Source organism: Rhinatrema bivittatum, chromosome 1, assembly GCF_901001135.1.
Source record: "Rhinatrema bivittatum chromosome 1, aRhiBiv1.1, whole genome shotgun sequence".
Classification (NCBI taxonomy): Eukaryota; Metazoa; Chordata; class Amphibia; order Gymnophiona; family Rhinatrematidae; genus Rhinatrema; species Rhinatrema bivittatum.
This window is the reverse complement of record NC_042615.1, coordinates 495,436,659-495,452,197: the sequence shown is the minus strand read 5'-3', so window position 1 is coordinate 495,452,197 and position 15,539 is coordinate 495,436,659. Positions and strand designations below refer to the sequence as shown.

The 15,539-nt window shown below is 42.8% G+C and overlaps 1 protein-coding gene across 5 annotated transcripts in view; it reads right to left on the bottom strand.

The window, feature by feature from the left end:
• Positions 1-15,539, bottom strand: part of ADAMTSL1 (ADAMTS like 1) — a 1,467,826-nt gene that overhangs the window by 433,785 nt on the left and 1,018,502 nt on the right. For all 5 annotated transcript variants that reach the window (XM_029608733.1, XM_029608741.1, XM_029608751.1 and 2 more), the window contains one exon: positions 13,544-13,701. In XM_029608733.1, coding sequence (XP_029464593.1) covers positions 13,544-13,701 — 158 coding nt within the window. The remainder of the gene's footprint in view (positions 1-13,543; positions 13,702-15,539) is intronic.

Sequence of the window (15,539 nt, the reverse complement as noted above, 5' to 3'; positions counted from 1 at the left end):
CAATTTTGTATTTAGTCTCATGCAGGATGTTTATCCTGTTGGACTCTATGCCATCCCGGACATAAAGCGCCACACCTCCTCCCGACTGCTCCTCTCTGTCATTGCGATATAATTTGTACCCCGGTATAGCACTGTCCCATTGGTTATCCTCTTTCCACCATGTCTCTGAGATGCCAATTAAGTCTATGTCATCATTTACTGCTATACATTCTAATTCTCCCATCTTACTTCTTAGACTTCTGGCATTAGCATACAAACATTTCAAAGTTTGTTTTTTGTTTGTATTTTTATTCTGCTTTTTAATTGATAGGGATAAGTTAGAATTTTTTAGCTCAGGTGAGTTTTTAGTTACAGGCACTTGGATTACTTTTCTAATTATTGGAACCTCACTGTCGGGATGCCCCAATTCTAATGCATCATTAGTATCCTTTAAAGATACATCTCTCCGAACCATGCGCTGCTGAGCGACTGTCGGCTTTCCCCTTTGTTCTAGTTTAAAAGCTGCTCTATCTCCTTTTTAAAGGTTAGCGCCAGCAGTCTGGTTCCACCCTGGTTAAGGTGGAGCCCATCCCTTCGGAAGAGACTCCCCCTTCCCCAAAAGGTTCCCCAGTTCCTAACAAAACTGAATCCCTCTTCCTTGCACCATCGTCTCATCCACGAATTGAGACTCCGGAGCTCTGCCTGCCTCTGGTGACCTGCGCGTGGAACAGGGAGCATTTCAGAGAATGCTACCCTGGAGGTTCTGGATTTAATCTTTCTACCTAAGAGCCTAAATTTGGCTTCCAGAACCTCCCTCCCACATTTTCCTATGTCGTTGGTGCCCACGTGTACCACGACAGCCGGCTCCTCCCCAGCACTGTCTAAAATCCTATCTAGGTGACGCGTGAGGTCCGCCACCTTTGCACCAGGTAGGCATGTTACCAGGCGATCCTCACGCCCACCCGCCACCCAGCTATCTACATTCCTAATAATCGAATCACCAACTATGACGGCCGACCTAACCCTTCCCTCCTGGGCAGTAGGCCTTGGGGAGATATCCTCAGTGCGAAAGGACAATGCATCACCTAGAGAGCAGGTCCTTGCTACAGGATCCTTTCCTGCTACACCTGGTTGGTGCTCTCCCATTATGAGACCTTCTTCCTCCAAGGCAGCACCAGGGCTGCCAGTCTGAAGTTGGGACTGGACTACTATGTCCCTGAAGGTCTCATCTATATACCTCTGTCTGCCTCAACTCATTCAGGTCTGCCACTCTAGCCTCCAGAGATCGGACTCGTTCTCTGAGAGCCAGGAGCTCTTTGCATCGCATGCACATGTACAACTTCTCACCGGTGGGTAAAAAATCATACATGTGACACTCGATGCAAAAGACTGGGAAGCCCCCCTCTTGCTGCTGGACTGCTGCCTTCATCTCAATTTTGATCAGTTCCTAGTTAAGTTTTAGGTTGCTATGGGAGTAGGAATGTGGCTAAGTTCCTTTAAATGTATTAGTGAATTCACTATATGTCTGGTAGTGGCCTACTGGGGTCTGATCGAATTCTCAATAAAGTTTTTGTTGATGGGTTTTTGTTTTTTTTGTGCAAGTGGCACCTGCCTATAAATTAAGGGATGAGCTTGGGGTGGGTGGGCGAGGGGTGGGAGGGTTGGGAATTACAAACAGTCTAACTTTAGTTAGTCAGCCTGAGTGACTCACAGCTCCCTTGATTAACAAATGTTGTTCCCTATTCAAACCTAATCACACTACCTCAACACCTTGCATGTTGCATGATGGCTCTTATTAACATAGTGCATTCACACATGCAAATAATGACTTTGGGACTGTAATTCTGACCAAAGCAAGGCTAGGTCCAAGACAAAACAGGATGATTTTTGTAGCAAAGAAGGTGCTCTTTCAAATGACATAAGAAAGAAAAAAATTAAAAACTACACAGTAGAGATATTTGCACCCAAAAAGTGGCAAAAATTAGCATAAAAAGGTGACATCATGTCTTTATGTAATTATATCTTTGCTTCCAGTTGGCTGCAAAGCCTCCTAGTGCAAATCCTAGATGTACGTCATGGGCCACGACTACTGATCCAGGTATGGCCAGAATCGAAGTATAAACAGGAGCAATGAAAAGTCAAAATAGGTCTTAAATTTCTTTTGTAAAATTTTTCACATACTTTGCTGGCCCATAAAAAGGGTTGCAAGCTCATATAAGGTCCCAAACTTTGCATAGAAACTCAGCACCAGAGGTTGTAATAATCCACAAAATTTCAGGCCTCTAACAGGGGTTGTTTGGCTGCAGGGCCTGGACAAAGTGGCAGTTTTGTGTTGCACAGAGTTCTCTAACAGTGACCTTCATTCAGCTGCCTCTAGTTCTTGAACTAATAGAGATCCAGATGAAAAATTTTGCATAGTTTTGTTTGAGGCCCTAGAGAACATCCATACAAAATTTTATTCAATTTTAAGGAGGTCGAGCATGGATGATTTTCTAAATTGTTCCACCTGACATGGAATGTCCCACATGCATGTATGTTGTAAGTACAGAATACAAGTTACTGGTAGGGTGGTAAAGTTTCCTGCATCCTGCCATGATGCATACATATGAAAGCAAAGCAGAGTATATGAATCCATGTTTAGATAGGAAGTTAGATAACAACTTTCCCTGGTAACTACAAATATATATATTTTCTTATTTATTATTTTTCTTTCTTCTCTCTTCTAACTTTTGCTCCTTCTTCTGCCTTGCTTTGGCCCATTACACTGTTGCTTCAGCTTTGGATACCTATTAGCACATAATATAACACAGCCCAAAGAGCCACTCAGTCTTTACTAAAATAAACTTTTGGTCTACTGCTGATAAGGCTGCAGTGTCTAGGTCATATTGATGGGTCACTGCCATTATCACTTGGGAATGTTTATAAGGTATTCATTGTTTGTCCTACATTTTACAATATGGGTCACAGATATCACTTGCCCATCTATAAAAACCAGTCCATGACCAAAAACCATGCAGACACTAAGAAACCGCTGACAGAACCTGAGAAAACATCTAAGGCAGCCATGGACAGAAGACACCACCTGTTCAATCAGTGCTTAAGTTTAGTAAATACTCTGGGTTGCTGTACTGTCAGCTAGCACGCTTTTCTCAAAGAAGGAATGGAATCTCCCTAGTATAGGAGTTAGCCTTTTTGTACATTCTAATCACAAAGGAAGGTCTTCAATTAAAAACTACGTTGTACTGGAAGTCAACTGACAGGAATAATCTGTTGATGTACCATAGTTTTAATCCCCGGGCTTTTAAAAATGGACTTCAAGTTAGCCAATTTTTTCAAATGCGCCGATTGTGATTTTCTACCGTGAAGTTTAAAAAGCAATTATATAATTTGGCTATATGGGTTTTTGAACATGGGTATCCAGTCTCAGTACTGCATTCAGCATATAAAAGGGCTCTCTATTCACCCAGCTCTTCATTATTAGTATTTCAAGCAAAACGTTCTTCTGTTAAAAATGTTTGTGTGTTACAACATACTGATAAGGCTCCCTTGATTGTTCAGAGCATTTATCGTCATTGGCATGTTCTTCAATTATACCCTGTTTTTTCAGAGGAACCATTAATATCATTTCAAAGAGGTTCCAATATTAAGGATCAAGTGGTTTGAGCCGTACCTTTTTCTACTGTGAATACAACAGTTACTTTCAGTCATGAATCATGTGGTGATTGTGACATGTATATATACACTATGGAGGGAAGTACATGGCAACATCCTGTCACTGGGAGAATCTATAAGAAGAAATCTCATACTGACTGTAATTCTCAGAATGTGATCTATTTGTTACAGTGACTTGTCCTCAATTATATGTTGGGCGCACGTCTAGACCGATTAGAATAGGTCTAAGGGAACATCGGAGTCGGTTGCATACCCACAATTTGGAAGTGCCTATTGTTAAAATTTGTTTACAAAATAACCATACTTTTGATCAACTCCGGTGGATTATTTTGGACATGGCACATACTCCAGTTAGAGATGGTGATGTACACGCTGGCTTAAATTATAAGGAACAACGTTGAATTTATAGTTTATCATCATATTCCCCTTTTGGGATGAATGACAACATTGAGTGTATGATGTTAATTTAAAATAATGAGGAAGGGTTCCCATTAGCTGTTTTGGAAGAGGCTTACTGACAGCCATTGGTTAAGGTCTAGTCCAATGAGGGTTTAAAAATCGGGGTTGGTAAAATGGCGGATCCTCAATGGGAACGCTATGGCTGCATTAAGATGATTGAGCGATACTAGGAACTAAGACACGTATGTAAATGTATGAAATTAATTTTGTTTTTGAGAAATGGTTGATCTATTTTTTAATGTTGTTTTCTATTTTTTAATTTTTTAAAGTAGATTTGTTTGAGGCCCCTGAGGAAGGAGTCCTCCGAAACACGAGCCATGTCGGGCCGTTAAATGCAAACTTCCTAAAACGATAAGTGTCTTTTTGTTCTTCTTTTTAAATAAATAATAGCAAATCTAAGGCATAAAGAAAGTGTTTCCAGTATTATTATTATAGTTGAATAAGTTGGTGTAGAGTCACTTAGGTGGCTTATGAAATTGGAATTCCACCTGAATAAGTGAGCATTTTGAAAGAATCACTCATCTTTAATATATGAGGTCTCCATAACTCTTAAAAAAATCATGTTTCTAGGTTGTGTGGCTCTTTAATTATTTTGGTATATTTATATGCCAGACAGTTTTCAGTTTTTTATTGTTGATTGTCAAATATATCTCATTATGAATATCTTGCAAACTTTTGCGGCATTTGAGGACAGTCATTGCTTACCTCTTTTCTATTTACTGGGCTTCTAATTACAGCTACCACAAGGTCAATGGCATTAGTATATCAAATGTCCTCTGGCACCTAGCCCTATGCTGAAAAAGTTATGGCAACCTGAACATAACACAAATTTTATAGCTTTACAGCTGAAATCCGTCAGGTCCTCCTGACCTGCCAAAAGAGAGTTTATTTATTGTAATTTCTAAAAGATCTTTTTCAATCCTACAGATTATATACATTGCAGAAAGCAATGTGTTTTAGATTACTTTAAACAATGTATAAAATAGAAATGGAAGGAAACTATTTGAATTTACACTGCACACATAACCAAGAGTGGGGTTGAACTCCATGTCCCTTGCATATTTTGCACAATCCATCCCCACTTTTTATAAAAAAAAACAAACAAAAAAAGTCATAATAAAAATTTTAAAAAAGGTAGTAAGGTACTGAGGTTGGCGAGATTTTAGAAGATCCAAAAACTTGCATCTTACAGCAATATCAACTCTACTAAACTAATTTGCTGTTTTAACTAATTTCATATTATATTTTCAAACTCTTCAAAATATATTCACTGTAATATTAACTTTAAAATTGTCCTGTCTGTAAATCTTAGCCAAGTTTGAAAAGAACACCTGTATTCATCAAAATTTGCCTGAATGGTGAAACAGATTAAAATTACAACAGGAAGAGATAGCAGGTTAATTATTTGGTATTAATTTTCTTATGTTGCATGCCTAAGCATGCTAGACTGCCCAAATGGGCTCAATCTGGAGATTTCTGTTGCATCCAAATCTTAACTTTCAGATTGGTAAATAACTCTCCGCTGAAAAGAAGTTATACACAGATACATTATGGGATCGATTCAGTAAAGTCCTTAAATTGTATTTAAATAGTGGTACTGTGACTCAAAGAACAATGTTCAAATGCCATTTACTCTATAAATGCCTAGTTACTTGGGTAAATTGGCTGCCCAAAATTGCCCAGATCTTACCCAGTTAAAGCAAATGCGGGCTTCAACAATGCATGTGTTTTTATGCTGGTAAGGAGTAGGTAGTCCCAGGGGTGTATTTAGATTGGGGGAAGAAAATAATGCATGTAGATTACACTTTCAAATCAAGACACATTGAGGTCAACATTCAAAACCACTTAGCTGGATAACTCACAAGGCTGGTCCTATGTGATGCAACACCCTCCCAGAAGAATTAAGGGCTGAGCTTTTGGCAAAAATTTTCAAGATAAAACTAAAGACAGTACTATTTTCACAAGCATTTGACCTTGAATCTGCTAATCTTTGATGATGTTAGTCCAAGACGAAGGCCTCTATCGATTCAGACATCCTCTTCTGTATCTGCTGAGCTTAATGCAATTAGAAGAGCAAACTTTTAAGTTGTTGAGTTTTTTTATATTGTCTAATTTATTATATTTTTATTTTTTACCCACCTAGAATGGTAGATAGGCAAATTATAGATTTCTTAAATACACAATCAGGAAAATAGATCAGACCAAATACAATGCAACAAGCGTTATCGTCAAATACAATCAGATCAATGCATCTATGTACTGTGACAAGGAAAATATATTATGCTAGCTATTTATGTAGATAATATGCAAGTAATAACCAATGGTAAGGAGTAAATACTTTTCTAGAGACCAAGGTTGAACTAAATGATTTAGGAGAGTTAAATCAAATCTTAGGAATTGATATAGAGAGAAATGCAGGCAAAAAAATTATCAAAAGAACTAAATTGAAGAAATCTTTAAAAACTTTGGCATGAGTGACTGTAATCCAATATCAATAACCATTGACCAAATCACTTCAGAAGAATAAGGATCAATTCTGTATGCAAGAATTTCGACTTATTAAACAAAATCATAGCACATGACATTCATGTGTGTGAGCGAGTGTTGAAAACGCATTTCATGCTACTGTGCTGGAATGTATTGAGTTAGCAAGTACTGAAGTATTTTGAGCTACAAGGGCTTCCATAGTGATCTTTATAATTATTTGCCTCCTGTTTCTGTGTGAGTGGTACAGCTGGTTGTTTACAGCTCTGTTTTACCTTATTAATAAAAGCAGTTGTGTTTTACTGCTCTTGCAAAAAGGAAACATCTCTGGGTTATTTGTTTTTCTTTAAAAGACATTTGCTTATCTAAACAAACTCTATTGTGCCACAAATCTCTAATAGCTAACAATATACTAATTAAACACTAAGCCTTAGCATGTATGTGCATGCTAATGGACAAACAAGTATGCCAATAAACATAACAGCTTGTTCACAGTTATCACCTTAATCTTTTAACTATATTCTAATAGGCTACTGGTCACTAATGACAAAAATGTATCATACACTTCCAAGCAGAGGTTAGCCATATTTTTTAACTGCCCACAGTTGCAGTCAAGTACCCATGCATTTTGCATCAGTTTTCAAAGTGAAAGTTTGCACATTCTTTCACTTTGAAAATTCTTCCAGTAAAACTACCCGTACACATTCATATATTTATTTATCTGTTTATTTGGATTTATTACTTATTTTTTCAATAAGGAATTCACCTATGGTGGGATACAACATATTAGAAAGAACAGAATATTAGAAAGCATCACAGCAGTCAAAGAGTGGCGAGTGTAGAAGCTTAACGGATCCAGTCTGAAAAAAAGTGGACAACAAGGACTAAAACCTGAAGAGAAAAAAATATAACATCACAGCAAGAAAACAGATTATAGCAGGAAGTTCCAGGTTCTCATAAATGGGGTTGCACAGTTTCTCAGTCAGTGTAAGACATGGAGGAAAGCCAGTTTTTATCTGCTTTCCAGAGTAGAGGTAGTTATGGGTTTGGCATTAAAGGTCTGGTGCAAAAGCCATCCTTTTACTGGCCCCCTGAACTTGTTAAGTTATGTGGACAGTTTCTTCAAGGAAACTTCTGTACATACTTTCCAAAATTCAAAAAGTATGCACGTAATTGCACATCCCTTCCTAAACACTCCTCCCACCAAGACTGCCTCTTCATAGGGCAGATAACATTACTTATGTAACGATACTGTGAGGTAGATCTTAAAAACGTACGCGCGCACTTTTGTTTGCCCCACCGGAGCAAACAAAAGTACGCCGAATTTTATAAGATACGTGCAAATCTTATAAAATCCGGGGTCGGCGTGCGCAAGGCTGCGCAAAATCGGCAGCCTGCGTGCGCCAAGCCGCGCAGCCTGCCTCCGTTCCATCCGAGGCCGCTCCGAAATCGAAGTGGCCTCGGAGGGAACTTTCCTTCCGTGTCCCCCACCTTCCCCTCCCTTCCCCTATCTAACCCACCCCCCAGCCCTACCTAAATCCTCCCCCCTACCTTTGTTGCGCAAGTTACGCCTGCTGCGCGCGCCGCCTCGTCATCCCCCGGCCCAGGCCGCAGAGCCGGGGGACTCGGGACTGCTCTCCTGGCCCGCCTCCAAACCGTCGCCATGCCCCCAGACCCGCCCCAGACCGCCCCTTTTACAAAGCCCAGGGACTTACGCTCATCCTGGGGCTTTGCGAGCGCCGGCAGCCTATGCAAAATAGGCGCACCGGCGCAGGGCTTTTAAAATCTACCCCTATGGGGTACATTTTTTAAAAAAGTACACCGGATTTTATAAGATACACGCGTAGCCGCACGTATCTTATAAAATCCCGGGTCGGCGTGCGCAAGGGGGTGCACATTTGTGCAACTTGCGCGCGCCGAGCCCTGTGCACGCTGCCTGTTCCCTCCTAGGCCGCTCTGAAATCGAAGCGGCCTCGGAGGGAACTTTACTTCCACCTCCCCCCACCTTCCCCTCCCTTCCCCTAACTAACCCACCCCCCCCCCCCCGGCCCTATCTAAACCCCCCCCACCTCTGTCACAAAAGTTACGCCTGCTTGAGGCAGGCATAACTTTGCGTGCGCCGGGCCGGCTGCCATGCGCCATGTTCCAGTCCGGAGGCCGCGCCCCCAAAACCATGCCTGTGGCGCCGCTCCTGGATGACGCGCCGGCTGCGTCACGCCCCCTGACACGCCCCCCAAAACCGCGCGGATCACGACACGCCCCCCCCCCCCCCCCCCCGGAAAGCCCCGGGACTTACGCAAGTCCCAGGGCTTTGCGCGCGCCGGAAGCCTATGCAAAATAGGCTCGGCGCGCGCAGGGGCGTTTTAAAAGGGTCATGCGCGTACCTTATGCGCGTAACCCTTTTAAAATCCGGCCCTATGTGCGCAAGTTTACCCGCAGACAAGATGCTTGATTTTAAAACGAGCGCGTGTGCACCCATACTCGCACGTATCAGCACACGAGAGAGGATATGTTAGAAATTTTAATTGTGCAAGCACTTACATGCATACAAGTGAATTTTAAAAGCCCAGCGCACACATCAATTAGGGGATACATGAATATGTCAGGCCGGCATGCGCCGAGCATATTTTAAAAGCTGCTCAGATATCTGCTTATCTCCTGCTGTGCGCACAAACCTTTCTTCCCAAAAGGGGCAGGGCCTGGGTGTGGTCTGGGCAGGGCATAGTCACTTCTGGATTTCACATTGAAATTAGCGCGTAAATATTTATGCAGACAAGCGCGCGCCGGGATCCCCTGCCATGTAATTTTACTTCTGCTATGGATGGCGTGTGAGTGATAAAACAAACAAAAAAAAAAAAACACAAGCAGATCAGCAAGGTTTTAAAGGTTGGGTCTAACAGAGGAGCAGGGAGGCTATTAAACTAGGGGGGTTTGGAAGTCCTATCCCTTACCTGGGCGAAATGGGAACAAACTGGGAAAACTGGTAACAATGTTTGGCGCCCATGTCTATTAAAATCCCCCCCACTCACGTGGTAGAAGCAGCATTTACGCACATATGTGCGTGTCCACATAAAATGGCACACACACGTGCGCGTGGTCAGCCTATTTTATAACATGCGTGCATATTCGCATGCATGTTGTAAAACAGCCACGTCCCTGGGTGCGAGCCAGCAAATGTATGCCCGCGGGCCTGTTTATCACTGCCATATGTTTTAAAATAACCAAGTGCGCATTAAGTATGCTCCTCGAGCACAGCTAGCGCGCGAGTGAATTCAATAGGACCATGTCGACTTTTACACGCGTGCATCAACAAATTTTAAAACGTGCTCGAGCGAGGCACATTCCCAGTTTTCCAGTTAGTCCACCAGTTTTGCCCAGTTAATAGCGAGGCTCTTCATCCTGCGAGCAAGATTCCTGACCCAGACTCCTCAACCTATTCTAGAAGTCCTAAAACTCGAGATCTACAGACTTGCGCCTCACCAGGAGCAGCAGTGAAGTTATGCGGATATCTAGCGTATGCGCGCTGCGGGTTTCGTTTTTAAAATTCTGAGTTATGTGCACAGGTCTTTGCGCCGCCCATGAATGCCCACACCCCCACCCTTTTCCGCCCCTCCCCCTCTTATTCCTCACGTGTGCATGGGTACATACGTGTGCATTTGGTGGCTTTTTTAAATCCCCGCCCGCGCGACCCACATATGCGCTTACATGGCCATTTTTGCCTGAGCGATGCTTTCAAACTCGACCTGAAGGGCAGCAGGTTTTCTAAAAGCCCTTTTCTGTTGGTACAGCGCTGTTTTACCCATGGAAGTGGCTCTGGGAATCACCCTGTCTGGTGCCCGTGCCGTAAAATGGATCGGCTGACTCAAAGCAGGCTGGGGGATGAAAAGAGCGAGTTCTGACTGCCGCATCAGGAGATGCTGGAGCAGGCACGGAGAAGAGACGAAGAGCGATGTGAGGAGGTGGCGATGAAAGGAGGAGGGGGAAGCGAAAAGAGAAGACAAATAAAAGAGGAGAGAAGGAGAAAGAAGAGAGGGAGAGAGAAATGGCAAAAGAAAAGAGAAGTTAGAGAACCTCCCATCTCTTGCACCTCTTCACATTTCGCTTTACACTCATTGACCTGAGGGGATACCTAAGAAAGGTCACGTCTCCTAATAGCCAACCCTGCTCAGCTACAAACACAGGATAATTTCCAAAACACGCAACTTGTATTGACAACACACACGGTAACGCAGTGGCAAATGTTATATACGGCACAAAAGACAGTAGTTAAGCAGAAGTGAGTGCATGAACAAGGCAATACTACAAGCCTATCATTCTCATATATAATGGGAGGGGGGAGGGCAATAATCAACCCACATTAGAAATCACTGATTATTGCCACTTAAATGCATACTTTCCTATCATTTGTGTGATGCCGGGCACTGTGAGCATGAGGCAAAGGAAGGAGGATGCAGGACCCGGCAGCGGGTGAGAGGAGATGCCAGGTGGATGCTGAGTGGGGTGAGAGAGGGAGTGCTGTGCCAGAGCTGCCACCGACAGGGGCAGGGTGCAAGATGGCAGGTTCACCTATGGCCTTACAACAGCCTTGACGGAATGACACGGATAGCAGGGCGCCCATGCCCTATCAGAGGAAGGGAGTCATGGCAATGACGGGCAGACCAGGCCCCGCTAACAGAGGAAGCTGCAGAGCTGGAGGAGCTGAGCACCACAGCTGGAGCGGTTCGGTCCCTGTGTGCTGACAATCGGGGGCGTCCATCACCACCAGCAGCAGGGCTGGCAGGGAGCCCAAGCCCTGCCAGCAGAATAAGTGATGCAGCTGCCAGGACCCAGGTGAGGGCTTGGAGGGAGGGAAGGGGAGGGAGACAACTGTGCTGGGAGAGAGAAGATGAGGAAAAGCTGGGTTGAGAGTCTACAGTAGACTTTCATACACACTAACTCATCACATGTATTCCCTACCCACTCACACACATACACTACTCACACATACACTCACTACACATACCCCACCCTCTCACATATCCTGTTCACACATACGTCCACCAACTCATTCATATCCCTCTCACCATGCATACCCCACCCACTCACTAACACCCCACTCACACACTCACTATACAACCATATACTCACCATTCATACCCTCTCCCACTCACACATACACTAAATATACATATCCCCCCCCCCCCCACCCACTCCCTCAGCATATATACTCCCTATGGAAAAACAAGCGGTGTTTCCCAGGATGGAGGCTCAAAGCCACACAGACTCCAGCCTTTTCTAAGGCAGATAAAACTTTATTCAAGTTACAGCACTTCAGCACAATAGAATGGCTGCCTACCTCTGCAATACACTTCCCACTTCCTGGGCTTTGGGTCAGCATAGAATTACAGGTGCTGCCCCTCCTGAAGACATAGGGGCCTCCTGAACTCTTATGCTCCCTAGTTGGTCCTGCCCTCAGGCCTCTCACTGTCCCAGCAGGGTCCCGACCCCAGCGCTCTCTCCATCTGTGGGACATTAAGCGGACCAGGCCTCTAGCCTGGTCCGCTTAATGTCACACTGTCACACTCCCCAACCACTCATATAAACACACTCACCACACATACCCCACCTACTCCATTACAACGCACTCGCATGCACACCCCCCCCCTCACCGCAGACACTCACAACACATACCCCCTACCCATTCATTCCTACATACAAACACAAAACACTCACTCCCACCCAGATACACATATACATTCCTCACTCTCACACAACTCCACTCACTCACTCACACACATACATACCTCCCACCCACAGGCACACATGTCTACCTCTGTCCCACCTCATGACACCACCCACCACCCACCGCCATATCCCCAGCACCCAATAAGCATCATGTGGAGACATATTAAGGGACTGGGGTTCCATTACAGAGGGTGGCTTCCATGTGGGGAGTTAGTAGGGAAAGGAGAGGGTAGTGAATAGAAGACTATGTTTATAGCTCACCATCTACATTTCTCATCAGTGATGTACATTCCCACTATTAATGTTATGAACTTGGGTCCAAGATTGTTTTATGCATGAAACAGACCTTTTTTTCCAAGATTAAGAATAAAAAAAGAAATCTAACAAAATATAATTTGTGAACAAACATTAGCAGCATTACAAAACTGTAATTTGAGGCAAATAAACTAGAGACACTGGTCTCATTTGCTTCACACAATATTAAGCTAGCTGCATTGTTTTCTATCAGACATAAAATCAAAGTTGAATGAAGTTTCATATGTAACCCAATATTCAAACACTGTTTTGGGACATACCGGCAATATCTAACACAAATCCCTTCCACCCCCTCATAGCTTATAGTGTAACATCTGCACAGCTGTTTCTGACCACCACAAAATTGAACAATTCTGTTTTTCATTTTTCTCAACATGGGCATGAAATGAAATTTTCATCTTCCAAAATTCTTTTAAAAATAGCACATTTTAGAGGAAAGTTAAAAAAATATATACATTTGCCTGACAGTTAAACATCTAGTTTTAATATGTATCTTTCTCTAAGTCGTCTTTGCAATCCATAGGAGTATTTATTTTGTAATGCATCTTGAGCAAGAAAATATTCAAGAGCTGGGTTTATTAGGACTGGCATCCTAATATCTGGCATAGATTCACATGTTCTTCATCATGCTGCCCTAACCTAAGCCAGGATTTTTACATTTCATCTTTAGCTTTTTCAATTGGGTCCTGACAAGGGCTTCCCTTAATCTATTAAAAAAACAAATGATGCTATAAATTGAATGTCACAAAAGTGAAGGACATGGATTGTTACAGAACTTACCATGAACTGCTTATTTGAAAATCATACCATTCACCACCATAGGACTTGTATGAATCCTTAATTGGACCTTGAGCGATAGGCACATATGGTTGGTTTGCTTTGAATGCTTCCTTTGATGGATGTTTCTCACCTTTACTGTGAAGTCTGCAGTGAGAGGCCCAGTAATCCTCAGTATCTCCTTGTCTGGAAACTTCTGGAAGTCAGCACTAGTGTTGTCCACAAGCACAGAGCCTGTATTGCTAAGGCTGTTCTCCCCTTTCACACCCTGGAGAGTCTTAGTTTCTAAATCTGAAAAAAAAGAAAATCCCACCAGCACATTAACCCATATTATTTGATTAATATTTTCAGAAATTCACAGCCAGCACATTCACATTGTTAATGAAAAGGACCTTTCTTCTTTCTCGGTATTTATTATTGTAGGGGTACAGTATGGTAGAATTTCATAAACTCTGCCATCTATTCACAAAGCTCAGCAGAGCTGCATGGAATACATTGCCCTGCTGTTTACAATTTCCCTGTTCTCCCTCTCTTTCAGGTTTTTTTTTTTCCAGGATACGGTTTAGGCAATGACTTTTTACCTCTCTCAACCCCCCAAAAAATGATCTATGTGCCTAAAAGTTGTCCTTTGACACAATGCATTGAGAGTAAAAATGTTCTCTGAAGCTCAAAGACTCCAGTTCACATTCATATATAATCCTGGAAAAAGAATGACTCATCACATGACAAAGGCACATTTGGATCCTGTTCATGTCCAACTAGTGGCTGAACTGTGTTCAACCCATTTCTCTCTTCCAGATATACATACAGAAACATAAATTACATATTTTCTGTCCCTCTGTGAACTTCACATTATCCAAACACTATTTGTTTTTTATTGATTGCATTAAAATGCTGGCAGATTGCACTGATGGCAAAAACTACAACAGGAGAATATTTATTTTGGGGAGAATGAGAGCAGAGGAAGGAAACTGACCATGATTTAATACTAGAACATCAATTATAACTGAACAACTCAGAAGCCCCCAAAGGGCTGCTTAAAACTATTGCAGTTGTGTGGATAAGAGATTTTAAAGGAGAATTGGTTTTCTTTCAACGATAGGCGTGCAAGGATTTTTTTTCTGTTTGTTTGTTTGTTTCATGGTCTTTTTTGTTTCGTTGATGAGCTTATGTCTTTTGGTTTACCTGTTTTGGTTTTGTTTTTTTTAGTTTGCCCTATTTTACAATTGTGCGCATAAAGGGGTAGATTTCATAAAGTTGCGTGCGCGTGTCCATGTGCATGCACTACCCAGCGCGCGCACATGGATGCTCGATTTTATAACATGCGCACACAAGTGCGCGCATGTTATAAAATCGTGGGTCGGTGCGAGCAAGGGGTGCACAATTGTGCAACTTGCGCGCATCAATGCCTGCGGCTTTCCCCCATTCCCTCCTGGGAGGGAACTTCCCAACCCCCTATCCTAACCTCCCTCCCCCTTCCCCTAATCCTCCCGCCCCCTAGCCCTCACCTAGACCCCTCCCCGACCTTTATCTTACCTGTTGCACGCGCCGGCAGCCTGCTGTCATGCGATCCCCCGGCACAGCGGCAAAAGTCAAACTTACTACACTTGTTACAACTACTTATGCACAGAACCGCAGCAAGCCTCCGTTTTATACCATTACCAAGCTGCATTAATCATCGAAAATCTATGGAGATATTCGGCTCGCAGGAGGTTTTTTTTGTTTTTTTTTTTATCGTGCTCCAAAAACAGATTTCAAGTTGACTTGGCAGATATATTCTACTCTGCTCCCGGGTGGGTTTACTCCTACCTATATTTCTTTGCACATCTGTAAAGTTCACAGAATGGAGAGCAGTTTAAGAAATGGCTCCATTCTCATTTCCGGAAAGGCCATCTAATTTTTCCTTTGGTTTATATTATGCAGACTTGCGGTCCATACCTATGCTATCTCCAAATGTAAATGGGGGAGGCTCCATAGACACGACTTGACCAATTAAGAGGGAGAGCTCAGAAGAAAGATACAGAAATAGGTTTGCTCCCGATGTGTATTATTCTCAAGAACATTTATTTTTGTAAGAGCTGAACTGGAGGATTGAGAGTAGGAAATTAGTAACTCTGGGTCTGAATGTC